The 19,903-nt window shown below is 49.2% G+C and overlaps 1 protein-coding gene across 2 annotated transcripts in view; it reads left to right on the forward strand.

Moving 5' to 3' along the window:
* Positions 1–19,903, forward strand: part of RDX (radixin) — a 441,143-nt gene that overhangs the window by 116,572 nt on the left and 304,668 nt on the right. For both annotated transcript variants that reach the window (XM_086935225.1, XM_086935226.1), the window contains exon 5: positions 18,539–18,813. In XM_086935225.1, coding sequence (XP_086791351.1) covers positions 18,539–18,813 — 275 coding nt within the window. The remainder of the gene's footprint in view (positions 1–18,538; positions 18,814–19,903) is intronic.

Raw genomic sequence — 19,903 nt, forward strand, 5'->3', positions numbered from 1 at the left:
AGGTTTTTTCCATTGTGAGATTGGTATTCTCAAAAACCGGTTGTGGCACTACCAGATTACCATTAACCATCTTGATGGTTAGTCAAGGGGCTTTTTTTGTTCCTTATCATTACTCCCCTGTCCCAGATGTACTAGATAAGGGGGCCTCCTTTACTTTATATGTGCTTTTTATACAAGCACAACATTAGGTACTGCAGAGAAAGGCTCTTTTGGGCGAGCCGAAGTGAAAATGTTTTAGAACAGTATTTCTTAGATGTTGCACAACATTGCAGTTACGCCATGGATTTAGCAAACAATACTGCTAAACAGAACACACCCCTCTGGCCAGGCAAAAGACAACCCAGAACCATAAAAAAGGGCACCAGAACAATCGACAGCATTATAAGGCCCCAGTAGTGTGCTTTAAAAAGGTCATAATCTAACGGATTATACTGCGTGTTCATAGTGTGAAATATCAGATGGAGTTGAATAAAAAAAAAAAGAAAACTCTAAAACCTTGCTTCTTCTTGTCCATCTTGAACAAAGTCACAGTATCTTCCTGTTTCTAAAGTGTTGTCAGAACTCTTACCCCTAGGCAGCCGTTGTTTTCTTCACCATCGGGCCAAGACGGGTGTCACTACTCTAGTGCATGACTGACCCCCCCCCCCTTGCCTCATCGGCTCTCCGTTTCACAAACCTAGGGACCGTTCTGACAACTTCTCACACAATTGCAGATTCTTTTCTTGGTCGTAGATCGTATCTCCTCGATGCAGGCGTTGTCTGGTCCGGGAAGAACTCCTCCGAATCGTCAGGTCCCACAGCACGGCCTTTCTCTGTAGTCAGGATGTCTCGATGGTCAGTTAGTACAGCAGGCTCCACCAGATCAGGTTGCACCTTCCGGCAATGGATCGAATGGATTCAATTTTTCCGATTCGTTACTCGCACTGCTGTCCTCGTGGCTAGAAGAACGTGTTCAGGGCCACACCATCTCCGTTCCAGACTGTTCGACCTCTCAAAAGACTTCACGAGAACAAAATCACCAGGCCGGAGATTATGACCTTCTCCTGTGGACCGATCGGGGAGTGCTTCTCGAACCTGTTGGTGAATAGAAACCAAGCTATCAGTTAATTGTGCCAAATAATCATTCATTAAAACACAAGGTACATCATACACTGAACTCGGTTTGGGCACACCCATATATTCATGGGGCGCCCGAAGACAATCTCATAAGGTGTCAAACCTGTCCGAGAGTGTGGTACCGATCTGATAGACAACAACGCCAAAGGCAAATCATCTGGCCAAGTCGGAGGTAGACGCCTGTATTTTTGCAATTTTTAATTTCAAAGTTCCGTTATACTTCTCCACCAGTCCTGCTGATTGCGGGTGGAATACTGCGTGGAACTTTTGCACAATGCCCAACCCCTTCAGGACATAATTAATAACGTCCGCCACAAAATGGGGCCTATTATCACTCCACAGCAATCTACAAACACCGAATCGAGGAAAGAATTCCTTCAAAAGCACCTTAGCAGTAGTCATTACAGTATTGTCCTTAGTAGGGTATGCTTCAATCCATTTAGTTAATGCACAAACCACAACCAGGACGTACTTCAGATTATTACAGCGTTCCAGCTGAATGTAATCCATTTGCAATACTTCAAAAGGTGCAATGGGTGTTGCAAATCCTCCTGCCGGAGTTCGTGTCCCTTTTCCTGGATTGTATTTGAGACAAATCATGCACGTCTGTACCACTCTCTTAGCTACGCTAGCAATCTCTGGATGCTCCCAGACTTGTGTAAGCAGTTTCACAATTGCCGAAGCTCCAACATGTGCTAGCCCATGTGCCATCTGAACCATAGGTTGTACAAAGGCTGTGGGTAACTTCCACCTATCCATCTGCTTATTCCTCCAACAACCCTCATCGTCCAATTCTCCATCTTTGGACCATTGCTCTCGTTCCTTCTCAGTAGCAGTCTTTTGCATTTCTAGTACTTTCTCCCTTGCATCGTGCCACCGTTCAGCTTGTGACTTGATAACATACATAGAAGTGGAACCAGGCTGCATCGCAGTTTCTCGTGCCACTCGATCTACAAAGGCATTTCCTTGTCCCACTTTGTCTGTCACTTTCTTGTGCGCACTACATTTTACTATAGCTATTCTTTTAGGGAGTGTCAGTGCAGTCAAAAGCTGGTGTACTAATTCTCCATACATAATCTGAGTTCCGTGTGATGTCAAAAAGCCCCTTTCCTTCCAGAGCATGCCAAAATCGTGCGCTACTCCGAAAGCATAGTGGCTATCGGTGTAAACATTCACACATAATCCTGTACTAAGCTCGCAGGCTCGTATCAATGCTATCAGTTCTGCTGCCTGAGCTGATTTCTGTGGTATGCGTGCTGTCTCCACTATCGTATGTAATGTGGTAATTGCATAGGCCGCAGAAGTGGTTCCATCTGGTAATTTTAAACAGGACCCATCCACCCATAATTCTCCATCCACATCTGCAAAGGGTGTGTCCTGTAAATCAATGCGACCCTTTGTCTGTTCCTCGGTCACAAAGACGCAGTCATGCGTCTCTTGTGCCTCAGGCTGGGTCGTTGGGAATGGCAACAATGTAGCTGGGTTCAGTGTTGTACATCTTTTCAAAGTTATGTGAGGAGCCAGCAGTGTCAGTTCATATCCTGTGAGACGAGCACTAGTCAAATGCTGCGTCTTTGTCCGATTCAAAAGGGCATCAACAGCATGGGAGACCAACACCATCAGCTTATGAGATAAGACTATCCCTTCACTCTGGCGTATTGACACAGCTGTCGCCGCAACTGAGCGAAAACATCCAGGCAATGCTCGGGCAACAGGATCAAGTACTGCCGAGAAGTATGCACAAGGGCGCTGCTTATCGCCGTGCATCTGCACTAACACTGATGATGCGCATCCATCTCTCTCATGCACATACAACGTAAAGGGTTTTGTGTAATCAGGGGTGCCTAACACTGGTGCTGAACATAGGGCTTGACGTAATTGGTGAAAAGCATTCTCACATTAATCTGTCCATGGAAGGGGAACAGAGGTATCTTTTGTCAAAAGGGCTAACAGTGGTTTAACTATGTGTGAAAATCCTAATATCCACTGTCTACAAAAGGAGGTGAGACCCAAAAAGGTTCGAACTTCTTTCTGCGTAGAGGGTACTGGTGTGTCTAAAATGGCTTGAATACGATCGGGCGTGAGTGCACGCCCCTCCTTAAACAAAAGGTGACCTAAGTAGGTCACCTTTGGTCTACAATATTGCAGTTTTTTCTTCGACACTTTATGGTTGTGGGATGCCAAAAATGTAAGTAAGGACAGAGTGCATGTTTCACATTGCTCAGGAGTGTCGGCGGCCAACAAGATGTCATCGACATATTGTGTAAGCGCCACACCGTCAGGTAAAACAAAAGAATCTAGTTGTCGCTTCAATGCCTGACTATAGATGCTGGGACTTTCAATATAGCCTTGGGGAACTCTACAGAATCTATACGATCTGTTATTCAAGGTGAATCCGAAAGGGTATCGGCTGTCAGGATGAATAGTCATCGAAAAGAAGGCATTCTTCAAATCTATACCAGAAAACGTTGTTCCAGTTGGTGGGACCAAAGTGAGAAGTGTTGTGATATCGGAAACCACAGGGTACTGGGGTATCACAATCTTATTAACCTCCCTCAGATCGATAATGAATCGATAAATCCTTGTGTAAGTATCTTTTTTCAAAATCGGTAGGATAGGACTGTTGCACGCATTGTAAGGGACTTCTTCCACCACTCCAGCTTTAATCAAATCCTGCACTATTTGTGTAAGCGCCTCCTCCCTCTCCTGTGAAATCCGATACTGAGGCAGACGCGGGAGCACAGCTTCCTCCTTTACACTAATGTGTACTGGAGGAATAATCATTAGTCCTACGTCGGTATCGGATGTAGCCTACAAGGATTCAGGCAAAGAGGCGAATGCGGCCTCTACAGTAATCAAGTATACCCTCTCCATCGATGGATAATTGTCATTCAAAATAACACGTACTCCTTCAGGGGAGCACCGTATCGTGGCCCGGAAATACTTGAGCATATCCAGGCCGACGATGTTGTCAGGAGTGTTTGGAGAAAGTAAGAATGGACATGGTGCAGCAAACTTATCAACATAAAGTGCAAGATGTTGTGACATTGGGCTAACAGAAGGAGTTCCATCGAACCATATTGATGTAATCGATGAGCCAGACAGGGGAGCCCTCGGAACCAATTTTCTGGACAAAGCGCTACGAGTAGCTCCTGTATCAACCAGGAACTTATCAGTAGAGCCCAAAACATGTGCTGTAACATAAGGACCCCTCTGATCTACTGTTACTTCAACTGGTTCCTTACCCCATCCTATGCAATCCTATGCATACTGAGAATCATGCTGTTCGGGAGGTGCATAGTCGGACACTTGGTACTGATTTCGTCGATCAAAAACGTTGGACCCATCACGGGATCGCACATTGGAATCAAATCTAGCTTAGTCATTAGTGTTATATCAAGGACCTGAAAAATTTCCTCTACCCCTTACAGACCCTTGCCCACGCTCCTGGCGATGTGCTCGTAACACCGGGCAATCGCATGCCCAATGGCCTTTCTGTTTACAATACGCACATTGATCCCGGGCCACATCAGTACGACCCTGCGGAACATTAGAAAAATTCCTGCCACCTCGCTCATTTCCTCTACGAGGCGGCCCGTATACCTGCGCTAACATAACCTTCGTTTTCAAATCCTTAGTTTTCTTTTCCTCACTCCCTTTTGCTTCTAATTCCTGACGCTCGTAATATTGAGCCATCGTCAGGAGGGATGCTGGCGTCGAGGTAGTCCAAGAACTTTCACTCGCTTTCAATCGAGCTGCTATACTTGGTAATAAATTTGAGACATATTTATCAACAAAAAGATGTCGGCCCGTGTCGTCTGTAAGCGACTGGCCGCTAAAATCATGGAACGTTTCTTCACACCGTGTAAAGAAATCTGACATGGATTCATCTACTTTCTGTTTACAGGACGCTAACATAGTCCAATCAATCTTTTTAGGGGGGATAAGAATTTTCAATTTAGTGACTATAGCAGCGGGAAGATCTAAAATCGATTGGGGCGGTTTCTGTGCTGGTTTTCGTTCCCTGTCCTCGTCCTCAAGATCCCTCCATCTAGCTTTAAATATCAGGAGATCGTCGACCTTACGATTTGACCTCCACATATCCGGCGGCAGAATAAGTCCGAAAAACAAGTCCATATCGACCAAAGTCATAGTACAAGAATTTAGAGCCCCCTCAACTTCCTCATAAAAGGCTGCGGGATTCTTTCGGGGATCAGGTAATGCTGCTTTCAATGCCATGACATCCGCTCTATTCCAAGGAGTATATACCCAATTATAAATAAAATACCCTTGAGCATCAGGTGACCCCTTATCTGAACTGGTACCTGCTCCCTTAGGGGGAACATACAAAGGCGCTGCCTCTCGCATTGGTTTAACATGCACAGTATCGATCTTATCTGAATGAAAGATGGGTGACTGCTTCCCGGCGCCAGACAGCCCCGAAGACTCGTCGCCAGCCTTCCGTTTCCGCGCCTCTTCCCGGAGTCAAAACATTTCATCCCGCAACGCAAAGAGTCGTCGTACTGCATTGGGTACCTGGGAAGAAAGAAAAAGACCTTTACATAATTCTTTAGCATCAGCTACCACATCCTCTGGTTCAAGAACATCAGAGTATTTACGAAAGGCGGTCACTACTTCATCAGAAAGAAAATTAACAAAATACAGTCTTTCTCTATCCTCCCATGTCTCAAGCTCTTGTAACACATCAGTTAAAGACACAGTATCTTTGGTGACCCGATAAGCAATCTTACGAAGATCAGTCATACGATCGGCCGATAACATGGACCGTGTATCCCTCTTCTGATCGGGCGGTCTAGAATCTGAATCTCCTCCATTCGGGGCGGACGGACCAGCGTAGGGCGGTGGTGAACGATCTAATAACGAAAAATCATCATCATCCGATTTATTAAGGACAGGATAGAGTGGCTGGCGAACAGAATATTGGCCAGATATTTGCAACCGCCGTTCTTTCTCCTGCTTCTCTTCTAACTCCTTAGCTTCACGCTTTTTCAACTCTTGTGCTTTCTCACGCTCACTCTTTCGGTGCTCTTTCTCAATCAATGCTTGCCCACGCTTCTCACGCTCTCGCACCTCTTTCACCCACATACGTATACATTCAAACATATCTTGTCGCACTCTCCGCTTACACATACACTGTCCCACATACTCCATTTTCCTCAAATCAAACGATCCATACATAGGCCATCGCAACTCAGGATCTTTCTTGGTGTATTTCCTCCACAACGTGCTGTACATTATAGGGGAAAGCCCAAACTTTACATACATATCCCTATTCGGCGTCCCCTCCGGGGGAGCCGGCTGTGATTCTTCAAGTACCAACCTGTCATTTCCAAAACAGCAGCACCACTTACGAAGTGCGCTAAAAACGGGCATGTCTCAAAATAATGCAGAGTATGCAATATTACCGTAAAGTGGCACTTAAAACGTTGCGTCGTTCAAATTCATAGGTCAAGAGAAATTTCCCCACATTGCCCGCCTATATGGGTTGCAACTCATATATCACATTCATAGACACAATCAATAATGACTAGTCAGGGGGAGGAGCTTCGCGGGCAACCAAGATGGCCGCGTGAGCTCGGAGCTCCGAAGACCCTCCGCATTGATCCTGTTATCTATCCTGTCCTACGGTGGTGGGAATCAGTTGTGGTGCTGTTGCGGATGCGGGACCCGTTCTCCGATTGAAGATCCGGGCTTCCTGGGCCGAGTTACACCGTCGTGAAGTTTGGTGACGATGACGCCATACTGGTCTGGCATTGTGAGGGGGACGGCGGTGCTTCTACACGGTGGCAGTTCGAGAGGGTATGAGCTGCCTTGCTCAGTACCGGTGACCTGACTGGCCTTCCTGGGGGCCTGGAGTTCCGCTGGGACGGAGGAGGTGATTGTTGACTTCGACCGTCTGGTGGTGGTAGTGTTGGCTTGACCCCGCCTTGGGTCGCACGATCCCCGTCGCCCATCATGGTGGGCAGAGGAGACCCGGACAAGGGGAAGCCCCCGAGAGTCAGCAGGAAACCTTCCCTCTCGCAGACCACCATTTCTGAGCGCTTCTCCCTTCCTAAGGGCTCGCCTGGTGCTTCGGGCCGCACCAAGGACTCGCACCAAGATGTGTCTCCGGAAGATGCTGAACCCACCCTCCGGGACGTAATGGGAGCCATTGCGGGCGTTAAGGCTGAAATGCATAAGCAGAACGAAGTGTTGTCGCACAAGGTCGATACCCTCACGATCGAACTCAACCTAATCAGAGCCGACCTCGGGAAAACGAATGACCGGGTCAAGTCGCTCGACATCAAGACGTCGAGCTTGACTACGGACATGTCTGATGTGCAGTCGGAGGTTCGGGACTTGAAGGCCGCCAATTCGATGCTTGCCCGCCGGCTCGACGATTTTGAGGGACGGGCACGGCGCCAGAACGTCCGCATTATAGGTATACCGGAGGGTGCGGAAGAGGACGCTGCCGATCTATTTGTTGAGGAGTTGGTGGTGAAGCACTTGGCTCCAGGTGGCCTGAGTAAGTTTTTCTCGGAGGAGCGAGCGCATAGACTGCCTGGAGGCCAGCCGAAATTGGGAGCGTCTCCGCGCCCCATCATTGCCAGACTTTTTAACTACAGAGACCGTGATGCGATCCTGCAGGCATCAAGGAGAGGAGGTCCGCTGAAATTTCAAAACGCTGATGTGAACTTCTTCCCGGACTTCACTCAAGTGGTACAGAAGCGTCGACAGAGCTTCATGGGTGTTAAACGAAGACTGAGGGAGATGGGGCTGAAGTACTCCATGCTTTACCCAGCCAAGCTTCGTATAGAACATGGCGCTCGAGCGGTGTTTTTTGACTTGCCAGAGGCAGCTGGGGACTGGCTGGACACTTTGCCTCAACGTCGGACTACCCCTGAGGATCAGTCGGAAGAGGCGTCGGGTGATCCTGGCTCTCAGGAATGAACTGTGCTTCTCCGGATCTCTTTCGGTAGAGGACCCTGCGGATGCAAGCAGTTACTGACTTTTGTTTTCTTTTCTCATTTCTACTGTCTTTCAACTTTGGAGGGTAACGAGGGGTGATAGGATGTCTCCTTTCTCCTCGGGTCTTTTCGTAGGTTAGTTTACTAGGGGCGACAGGCACACTGCTAGTTGGGGGGGGCTTCTTAGTCTAATGCAGGGGTGCAGGGTGCAGGGTGGGGGGTGGTTGGTTTGTGTGTTTCTCCTTTGCTTTTCCTTTTTCTCTCTTACTACGGCAAGGCTACTATTCTGGTTGCAACGTTGCAGTGGCTGTTTTCTGGGGGTGGTGGGTGGGACGGTGCATCTTTGATGGGGGGTAGGACTTTAAATGTGTTGAGTTGGAATGTGAATGGGCTGGGGGATCGCATTAAACGTGGGGTTGTGTTACAAATGTTTAAGCGTTGTGTACCCGATGTTATTCTCCTGCAGGAGACGCATCTCATTGGCAATACTTGTCACGCACTTAACAGAAAGGGGTTTAAAATGGTGGCTCATTCCGGGTTCTCTTCGGGGTCCCCAGGGGTTGGAATCATGGTGCGCATGGCTCTCCCCCTGGAGGTGGAGTCCACCTTGATTGATGATAGGGGCCGATAAGTTGTTGTGGTGGGCAGGTGGGAGGGGCGCACCCTGGTTTTGGTTTCAGTTTACGTCCCCCCAGGTTTGCAGACGACTACCTTTCAGGATCTCGGGGGCGCCATTTTGGGCCTCCCGGAGGGATTGCTTATCCTTGGTGGGGATTTCAATTCCGTGGTTTCGGGGACCCTTGACCGTTTTCCGTCCAGAGATCTTCGTAGTGCGCAATCATGGCTCCCGAATTTCATGAGTACTATGGGCCTTATTGACTGTTGGCGGCTTTTACACCCTGCCCAGCGGCAGTACACCTTTCACTCGGGCGCACACGGTAGCCTTTCCAGGATTGACTACATCTTGACTCCGGCGGTCCAGGCATCGACCGTCTCTAGAACCCGCCTTATGGCCAGAGGTATATCGGACCACTCCCCTGTCTGGGTGTCCTTTGACTTTGGTACTGCGGCGACGACCAGGGTGGCGCCGGTCAACCCATGGTACTTCCGCAACCCCAAGACTCGAGACCTCCTAGCTAAAGCCATCGACCTGTATTTCACTGAGAACACGGGTACGGTAACGTCGGCCTTATCCCTCTGGGAGGCCTTTAAGACTGTTCTGAGAGGAGAAGCTTTCTCCCTGATAGCCGAGGTGCGCAGACGAATGGATGAAGAAATGGTGCGGCTGGAGTCTGATATAGCGGGCCTGGATTCCCAGTTGGGGTTAGACCCGACGCCCAAACTGCTGCACGCTCTCTCCCTAAAGCAGTCGGAATATCGAGCCACTGCCACTGACGCTGCCAAGGCGTTGGGCAGGGAACAGCAAGGGAGGATCTACGATGCGGGGGACAAGGCGGGCAAGCTCCTTGCCTGGTTGGATAGGAGGGAGTTGGCTTCCCGTGTAGTGCCTGAGATTCTGGGTGGTTGTTACTGACCCCAGTGCTATCGCCTCGGCCTTTGCCGACTACTTCGAGACGGTTTACATCTCAGTCTCCACCTTGACTGAGTCGGACTCGGCCTCTTTCCTGGAAGGGGTTGAGCTTCCTTGCCTGTCGGACACCGAGCGTGACGACATGGACCGGGGTATTACGGCAGATGAAGTGGCGCTTGCGATACGGTCCCTGCGATCTGGCAAGGCTCCCGGTCCTAATGGTCTTCCGGTGGAACTCTACAAGATTAAAGCAGATACCGTCGCAGTGCCCCTGCGGCGTATGTTCTTGGAGGCCCGGGAGGTTGGTGAGCTCCCACTGGATCAGCGCATGGCCACCATTGTGGTCATTCATAAGGAGGGGAAGCCCAGAGACCTTTGTAGATCATATCGCCCGATCTCTCTGCTGAATGCCGAACCCAAGATCCTCGCTAAGTTGCTGGCTAATCGGCTCGTGGGTGTGATCGCAGACTTGGTCCATCCAGACCAGTCGGGCTTTATACCCCACCGCAATACTGCCCTTAACCTTCGGAGGCTTCACGCTGTCATGGCGCGGGTGCACAAGCTTTGCGAGCCGACGGTCCTGGCTTCACTGGACGCAACGATGGCGTTTGATTCCCTCGAATGGAATTATCTCTGGGCGGTACTGTCCAAGTTTGGGTTCGGCCCCGACTTCATCAGTTGGGTCCGGCTTCTCTATGCCTCCCCGTTGGCCAATGTAACGGTCAACGGCCGGATGTCTGCTTCCTTTGCCTTGCGCAGGGGTACTAGACAGGGATGCCCGCTATCACCGCTCCTTTTTGCCCTGGCGCTTGAACCGCTGGCTGCCTGGATCCGCACTCACCCTGACATCTGTGGGATCAAGTGGTCGCCTGGCTTTGAGGATCGAATCTCGCTGTATGCGGATGATATTCTGCTCTACCTTACCTCCCCCTGTCGGTCTTTGATTGTTATGTTTGACGTACTGTGCACCTTTGGTGGGTACTCGGGCCTGGTTATCAACTGGTCCAAATCTTACCTCTATGTGCTTAGCCGAGACACTCCACGTCTCCCCAGGGGCTGCGCGATACAGGTCTCACAGCAGGGATTCAAGTACCTGGGTGTCTACGTGTCAAAGGATGCCCGGACGCGATACGCCAACAACTTGCTTCCCCCTCTTGCGCGCCTTAGGCGCGATGTGGAGGGCTGGAAAAGATTGCCGCTGTCCCTGTTGGGCCGCGCGGCATTATTCAAGATGATGTCCCTGCCGAGATTCTTATACGTGCTTCAAAATACGCAGGACCCCGTCGCTTCAAAGTATTTCAGGGAAATTGAAGGTCTACACCGGGCCCTCTTGTGGGAGGGTAGGCCGCGTATAGCCGTAGTTAAGCTGACCATTCCGTGGTACGACGGCGGTATTGCCTTGCCAGATGTCCGCCGGTACTACTGGGCTTCCCAATTGGCTGCTCTTAACAATGGCTTTTATGGCCCGGCGGAAAGCCCGGGATACGCCATGGATCGCTGGCTCATGAATGACGGGATGTATTACAGGGCGTTGTACTCTAGATCTCTGGACGGAAGATTGAATGGTCCCACCAAGACCGCTGTACAGATATGGAGGGCCATTACGAAGGCACTGGGGTGGAAGGGTAGGCTCACTATGGCCACTCCCCTCTATGACTCCGACTTGTTGGGTAGGTTGTTGCACTCGAGGGGGTTTGACCGGTGGGACCTCATTGGTATTTCCAAGGTAGCTGATGTGATGGCCAGAGGAGAAATTAAATCTTTTGAGACTCTGCAGACTGAATTCCAACTTGGTGACACGGAATATTTTAGATATGCACAGTTGAGACATGCCCTTACGTGTACCCTGCCTGTTGGTGAGAAGGTCCCCGAGTCGTCCCCGCTGGAGGATAGGGTGCTGGACGACCATATGCCAGATAGCGCCATTTCCCTGACTTATAAAAAGCTATTAAACGTTCGGACGGACCTGTTGTTGAAAGTGCGTGATCAGTGGGTGCGTGATGGGATTGAGTTGGATGATGAAGATTGGCAGTGTGCGGTGTCCTCCCCCAAGGAAGTAGCGATTTCGGCCAGGCTACGCTTAGTTCAGCTTAAAATTCTCCACAGGGTTTACGTTACTGGCCCCAGGTTGATTCACATGGGGCTTTCCCAGGATGGCCTTTGTAGGCGAGGATGCGGTGCACTGGCCACCTTTATGCATACCATTTGGGAATGCCAGGCCATTGCCTCCTATTTGGAACGGGTGCATGCGGTTATGCGTGACGTGACTGGCGTTGATTTGTCTGCGGAAGTTCGACGTTGTTTGTTGAATGTGTGGGGTCCGACTGACTACAATAATGCACAAACTCGTTGGTTCACGCTAGGGAACATGGTGGCCAAGCGAGATATTGCTCAAAAGTGGGGCGCCCCGACTCCCCCCTCTGTGAGTCTCTAGAAAACTAATATGGACTGGTGCATGCTCCGTGAGAAAACTGTGTACCTAGCTAGGGGTAAGCCCAAGATGTGGGGGATGGTCTGGGGGGCATGGAATGCTTACAGGGGCGATATTTGTGTGCCCCCTGATGTAGGTCCGCTGGAGGCTCGTCTTTCACCCTAGCCATTCCCTCCACTCAATGTTCCATTTTAACGTAATCCTGTTCTTTCCTCCCCCCACACTTGTATGCTCTTCTCGATATGTTTCGTTCAAAATGCCGACAGGTCCCACTCGCCCCCTTGATTTGTGCTTTACTGCTCCTATGTTTTGCCTTGCCACCTTTTCCTTTTCCCCTCCCCCCTTCTTCTTCTCCTTTTCCTTTTAGGTTTCTATCTTGTTCCTTAGGTTCATATTTATATTATAAAATTAAACCTGATTGCTCCTCTAATTGTTTTGTGCACACTTTTCCTCCGCTTTTATAATGCTGCCTAGCCTCAGGGATGTAAGGCGGAATAGCTGTGTACTTTGAATCATTAATAAAGGTTTTCCCCAAAAAATAAAAAAAAAATAAAAAAAAAATAATGACTAGTCAATTTCAAATTCAAACCAATTAGTCGGGGCAAGCGTATCCTAAAACTGCCTTGCCAATCAAGACTATCAAAAGCTCGGGGCAAGTATCGTGCAACGATTCTTACCAGTCAAGAGCGTCCAAGTTCCAACTGCCAAGTTCTGAATTCGCCCAAACGGCCACTACGCGGCAAACCGACAGAAGAGGTCTCGGTCGAGGACCGGCGCCACCCAGACGGTCAGATCGGAAGTGAAGGAAGAATACCGCGGGATGCCAGGACTAAAGGCGCCGCTGGCAGTGATCACGTCCCCGGCAAGGTTCCAATCCTTCGTCCCGACCAGTCCTTCGAGCATCCGAGTCGCCGATGAGCCCCACGTGACGGGCGCCAATTGATGAATTCAGGCCCCAGCCAGGCCCTCAAGTGCAAAAGGTTCGCTCTTCTGTACTCAATAAGTCCTTAGACTATATAAGAAATTGGCACGGAAACTAGAAATACAAAGACAAAGTTTAATCAACTTTTAAAGGTGGTACTACAGCCCACACAACACCCTTCAGTATTGTACAAGGTAGCACAAAGAACTCGAACATGCGGTCCCCTTTTATACACAAAGAAGGGGCTCATAAGTGGGCGGTTACAGCTCGAAAGTAAGATTTACATCCATATAAGGACATTTCTTGAACATGATCAATACATGGGTGAAGTTAACGGTTCATGAAACCCCCCGAATGCACATTCCAATCTCCTCTAAGCAAAAACAGATGTTACACGTACTGAGCATGCGCTAGATAGGCTGGAACTATTTATAGCTTGTTGCTGGGCAAACTCGAAGGGTTTCGGTCAGTGAGGTAGGACTTGCCTCGTGGCGAGCACATGGCACAATGTGGCCTACAAGATGGAGGCCAGAAAACAAAATGGAGTCTGGACCTAAATATGAGAAATGCAGGAACTACACTGAAGACACAATAATGTGTCTTCAGCGAATGCTTAACATCTATCGCTGTTTTATTTACAACAACCCACAGGGCTTGTTTCAAGGCCTGCAAATTGTACAAAGCATAAACTCATAGTCTGTCGTTCTGCTCATACAGCCTCATGTTGCTGTAACCCACATGCTCCCAGGGCATTCCACGGGATAAGCCTGCATAGTTAAGTTCCTTTTAAGTCTTGTCTACCCACAGCTTTAGCTGTTGTAGTTCATGACCCATTGTGGAAAATACTAAAACGTACTAGTGGGCCTGAGTCAGACGAATTGCTCATCATTGGTTGGCTTTCAGGGCCACTTAATTTGCTTGTTTCTTATTCAGTGCCTTTAACATGACGTGTATTTTTAAAATGAATGTACAACCAGAAGGGTAACTAACCGGACTCGCTCCTGACCGGTTGCTCCTTCCTTGCTCCTCTCCCTGTATTGTTGCTATCTTGCTGGAGATCGCACTGCTGAATCCAACCTCACGGTATCGCCTGCATTATTTATTTCAGTGGCATTAGACTAAACAGCGCCGTGTTTAAAATCGGCTCGCCTGCTTTTCTCAAAGTTGCGCAGTGTTTTTGTTTAATCTCATTGCCCTCAGCGCTTGTGACTGTAGCGCCGCCCGCCCTGCACTGCATTTCACTGTATTGGCCCACCTGGCAGCAACGTGCATTATTGGTTTTATTTTCTTCGCTCCTACTGCCCCTGCCTCGCCTCCCCTCTGACCTCCATCTTGCTTGCTGTTGTTGTTTTCCCTGCCCCTCCTCCCCGCTACCGCCTCCCAGCTGCTGACCCTCCCACCCACGTTAACAGAGCCTACCTCGTCCTCTCAGCCCCTGTGACCGCCCGGACTCGCTCCTGACCGGTTGCTCCTTCCTTGCTCCTCTCCCTGTATTGTTGCTATCTTGCTGGAGATCGCACTGCTGAATCCAACCTCACGGTATCGCCTGCATTATTTATTTCAGTGGCATTAGACTAAACAGCGCCGTGTTTAAAATCGGCTCGCCTGCTTTTCTCAAAGTTGCGCAGTGTTTTTGTTTAATCTCATTGCCCTCAGCGCTTGTGACTGTAGCGCCGCCCGCCCTGCACTGCATTTCACTGTATTGGCCCACCTGGCAGCAACGTGCATTATTGGTTTTATTTTCTTCGCTCCTACTGCCCCTGCCTCGCCTCCCCTCTGACCTCCATCTTGCTTGCTGTTGTTGTTTTCCCTGCCCCTCCTCCCCGCTACCGCCTCCCAGCTGCTGACCCTCCCACGCTCCGCCCCCTCCACCCTCCATTTATGGCCAATGCCTCCACGCGCAGCGTCCACGCGCTTCGGCCACGCCGAAGGTGCGCCAAAGGTAAGCCCGTCTACGCCCGTCCGCGCCTGGACCGCGCCCAGCGCCAGACCCCCTGCCCCTCGCGCTCCACAGCCCCCCCGCATTACCTATGATGCCGCCACCCTCCTAGCCCTTGACCCCGGTCGCGCCCCCAACTGCGTCCAAGCCGCTCCTGGACGCACCCATGGACCGTTCTCCTGCTTCTCCTGCAAATTTAGCGGCACCGACAACATCTCCGCTACGACCACACCACAGATTCCCGACCCCACCCACCTAGAATGCATCCTTCTCAACACCCGATCAGTCCACAGGCACGCCATTGACCTTTGGAACCTACTTGACACCATCTCTCCTGACGTCGCCTTCCTAACGGAAACATGGATGAACGCTTCCTCCGCCCCTGACATCGCCATCGCTATCCCTGATGACTATAAGATCACACGCAAGGACCGCACCGACCATACAGGAGGTGGAATCGCTATCGTCCATAAGAAGTCCATCCGCATCTCAACCAGCTCTGACGTCAACCTCGCCAACTCTGAACACCTTCACTTCCAGATCCACATCGACCCCAAGACCACACTCAGAGGCACCCTCCTCTACAGACCACCTGGACCCCGCGCAAAATTCAGTGAAGACATCACGGACTTCATCACTCCACACGCGCTCCCCTCCAAAGACTACATCCTGCTGGGAGACCTCAACTTCCACCTTGAAAAGATCAACGACCGCAACACCGCCACCCTCTTGGACAACCTCGCCAACCTCGGACTTAAACAACTGGTCACTTCCCCCACCCACATCGCAGGTCACACTCTCGACCCCATCTTCACCTCCAGCAACCATGTCTCCTTCAGCCACACTACGGATCTCCTCTGGACTGACCACAGCTGCGTTCACTTCATCTACAACAAGCCGAAACCCATCAACCACCCCCAACCAACTCTGCAAAGAAACTGGAACAAAATCACCACAGAGCAGATCTCTACATCACTCCTTCAATCCTCCCCAGCCCTCTCTTCTAACGCCAACGAAGCCGCCTCCAACCTCACCGTTTGGTTATCCAACACCGCCGACACCTTAGCACCACTGAAAAAACGTCAACACAAACTTGGCTTCAAGAAGGCCTCATGGTTCAACGACGACCTCAAGAAATCCAAGAAACTGTGCCGCTCCCTTGAAAAGGCCTGGAAAAAAGACCCATCCACCAGCAACAAGGACGCCTTCAAAAGCGCCCTCCGTACTCACCACCAACTGATCCGAAAAGCCAAGAAAACAGCATTCAAAGATCGACTTGACAACAACGCCCACAACAGCAAGGAACTTTTCAACATCGTCAAGGAATTTTCCAACCCCTCGGCCAACTCTAACGACATCACCCCCTCTCAAACCTTCTGCGATTCCCTAGCCTCTTTTTTTCCACAACAAGATTGCTGACATCCACAACAGCTTTGACAACCAACCCGGAAGGCAACCCACCCTACCATCAGCTGACCATCCTCCCCCCGTTAACACCCTTAACGCCTGGAACCCAATCTCCACTGAGGACACCATCCGCCTGATGAATTCCATCCACTCTGGATCCCCCACAGACCCATGCCCCCACCACATCTTCAACAAAGCAGACTCCGTCATAGCTCCGCACCTCCGAGACGTCATCAACTGCTCCTTCAACTCCGCTACCTTCCCAGAAGACTGGAAACACGCTGAACTCACCGCCCTTCTGAAAAAACCAACAGCAGACCCCACCGAACTCAAAAACTACCGCCCCATCTCACTTCTTCCATTCCCGGCCAAAGTCATCGAGAAAGCTGTCAACAACCAGCTCTCCACCTTCCTCGAAGACAACAAATCACTCGACCCCTCACAATCTGGCTTCCGAGCCAAACACAGCACTGAGACCGCCCTCATCGCAGCAACAGACGACATTCGAACTCTACTGGACAATGGAGACACAGTCGCCCTCATCCTCCTCGACCTCTCTGCAGCCTTCGACACAGTCTGCCACAGCACCCTTTTACAACGCCTCAGAAACATCGGAATCCAAGGAAAGGCACTGGAATGGATCACCTCGTTCCTCACCGGAAGAACCCAGAGAGTCCGCCTCCCACCATTCAAGTCCGAGGCCTCTGAAATCATCTGCGGCGTACCACAAGGATCCTCACTCAGTCCCACCCTCTTCAACGTATACATGAGCCCCCTCGCGGCCATCGCCCGCCAACACAACCTCAACATCATCTCTTACGCGGATGACACTCAACTGATCCTATCTCTCACCAAGGACCCCAGCACCGCCAAAACTAACCTACACGAAGGAATGAAAGAAGTCGCCGAATGGATGAAACAAAGCCGTCTGAAACTGAACTCAGACAAAACAGAAGTCCTCATCTTAGGTAAATCCCCCTCTGCATGGGACGACTCCTGGTGGCCGGAAGCCCTCGGAAATGCACCCATCCCGACAGACCACGCACGGAACCTTGGCGTCATCCTGGATTCCTCACTCTCAATGAACAGACAAGTCAGCGCCGTATCCTCTTCCTGCTTTAACATTCTTCGCATGCTCAGAAAAACATTTCGCTGGATCCCCTCCGAAACAAGGAAAACAGTCACCCACGCTCTAGTCACGAGCCGACTGGACTACGGAAACACCCTCTACGCAGGTACCACCGCTAAACTCCAGAAGAAACTACAACGAATCCAAAACGCCTCAGCCAGGCTCATATTAGACATCCCACGCAACGAACACATCTCTGGTCACCTTAAAGACCTCCACTGGCTACCCGTCAATAAGAGGATTACTTTCCGACTGCTTACCCACGCACACAAATCACTCTACGACATCGGACCAGATTGCCTCAACTTTCGACTGTCCTTCTACACCCCCTCCCGCCAACTGCGCTCTTCCAGCCAAGCCTTCGCCACTGTACCTCGCATCAACAAAACCACCATGGGAGGCAGATCCTTCTCATACCTGGCTGCCAAAACATGGAACTCACTCCCCGCTTACCTTCGCCTCACCCAGAATCACCTAGCGTTCAGAAAGCAGCTTAAAACGTGGATATTTGACAAATAATCCACCTCCCCTTCCTAAGCGCCTTGAAACCCTCTGGGTATGTAGTGCGCTATATAAGTGTTATGACTTGACTTGACATGTTTATTACCTTTCGTTATTCTTAAGTTTGTCACTTCCCTGGGCCTAGCTTTACTATCATTTTCTAAAGGATTACTTGAATCCTTCATGGGAACATCGGGGAACTTTAATTCTTTCAGCACTTCATGGCAGTGCATATGTTTGCTTGCTTCCATGCTCACATCCCTGTCACCTGCACCTTGTACTCCTTCAGTTGCTTCCACTCAGCTCATCTGTTGCTTCCCCTGCCCTTTCGGGCACGCTCTGTTTTTCTTTGTATCCTCCCCCTTCTTCTTTTGTCCCCCCACCCCCAAATATCTGCTCCTTGTTCATCAAAGCATTTACTTGATACCCCATTCTAACACCCCTCCCACCCCCTTCCTGCTTCTACAACCGCTGCAGTTAACTACAAATCACTGTATTGTGAAACTGCACTATCACACACATTTTATTTTTAATATACAGTTTAGAACATCTTTGGTGAAAATGCTACATGGTTAAAATACTTTTCATTTTAAGGTAACTCAGCAAGACGTCCGGAAGGAAAATCCACTTCAATTTAAATTCAGAGCAAAGTTTTTCCCCGAAGATGTGTCTGAAGAGTTAATCCAGGAAATCACACAGAGGTTGTTCTTTTTGCAAGTCAAAGAAGCTATTTTAAATGATGAAATATATTGCCCGCCAGAAACTGCAGTCTTACTTGCATCCTATGCTGTCCAAGCCAAATATGGAGATTACAGCAAGGAAGTGCACAAACCTGGCTACTTGACCAATGACCGACTTCTCCCACAGCGGTAAGTGTTATTATCAACTGAATAATATAGCATGTAAATGTAGATTAACTATGCATTGATATTATCAAGTTTGGATTTTAAATATTCGTAAAGAGGAAATCTGCCGTTTTAAAATCTATTTTTTTCAAGGTGACTCGAGTATGGATTGCTGCTTTTAGGTTTCCTTTTCAGAGTGACTGATGAAAATGACAGTCTACAGCATCCAACAAAGCATGCCATAACTTTTCTAGCAGCTACCAGAGTACTTAATCTACTTAACATATTTGTATTTGTAGGCTCACTAAGCACTTGATTCTAGTTGTGGGAATGTTTATCCTAGAACGAGGCAAGACTGGGATGCTTACATATGTCACTGGATGCCACAAATTGTGATCTGTATCCACTATTTACGATAAAGCTAGAATGACAGTTTCATATTCTTCTCCGTATTATCCCCCTCAAAAAAGGTATTGATATTTATAGAAGTATGGGTGTGTGTGCGTTTTTGTGTGTGTGTGTATGTATATATCCATCTCCAAAAAGCCTTTTTGCAGCATGCCAGCAAGCACCTAAACAAGGTAGTTGAGGGCACAGTGTACGCTGCAATTTGAAAATACAACTGTTTCAGGAAACGTACCTTGACCTGCTCAACTCGTTTCGGCCGTCACATCCTTGGTCTCAGATAACTGACATATTGTTCACAATATATGCTAATATCTGGTCTGCCCAGATACTTATATACATCAGAATGGACAATGGTTGAAATGTATAAGTCCCCCCCAAAAAATCTTTCATCCGCCATTAATACTAAATGGCTCAATAATAGTACGTAGTGCATATAAATATAATGTTTAATCTGCATTTCATAAAATCTGTAAAATACTGTGCCCATCCGTGTGGAATTGTAATGAACATGGAAACATTCCTTGGATAGTTGCATGCTTCACAGTCAACATGGGATCATTATTCACATGTATTGAACATTTCTTTCAACTTTTCATAGGTAACTATCGTTGTTATGCAACTGCTCCATGATATTATTTGCATAGTATACACAGATATCCCATTTTGTTAACGTTCCTTGAAGATAGAAGAAATACATTGTTCGGTA

The sequence above is a fragment of the Lissotriton vulgaris genome, chromosome 8, assembly GCF_964263255.1.
Source record: "Lissotriton vulgaris chromosome 8, aLisVul1.2, whole genome shotgun sequence".
In the NCBI taxonomy this organism is placed as follows: Eukaryota; Metazoa; Chordata; class Amphibia; order Caudata; family Salamandridae; genus Lissotriton; species Lissotriton vulgaris.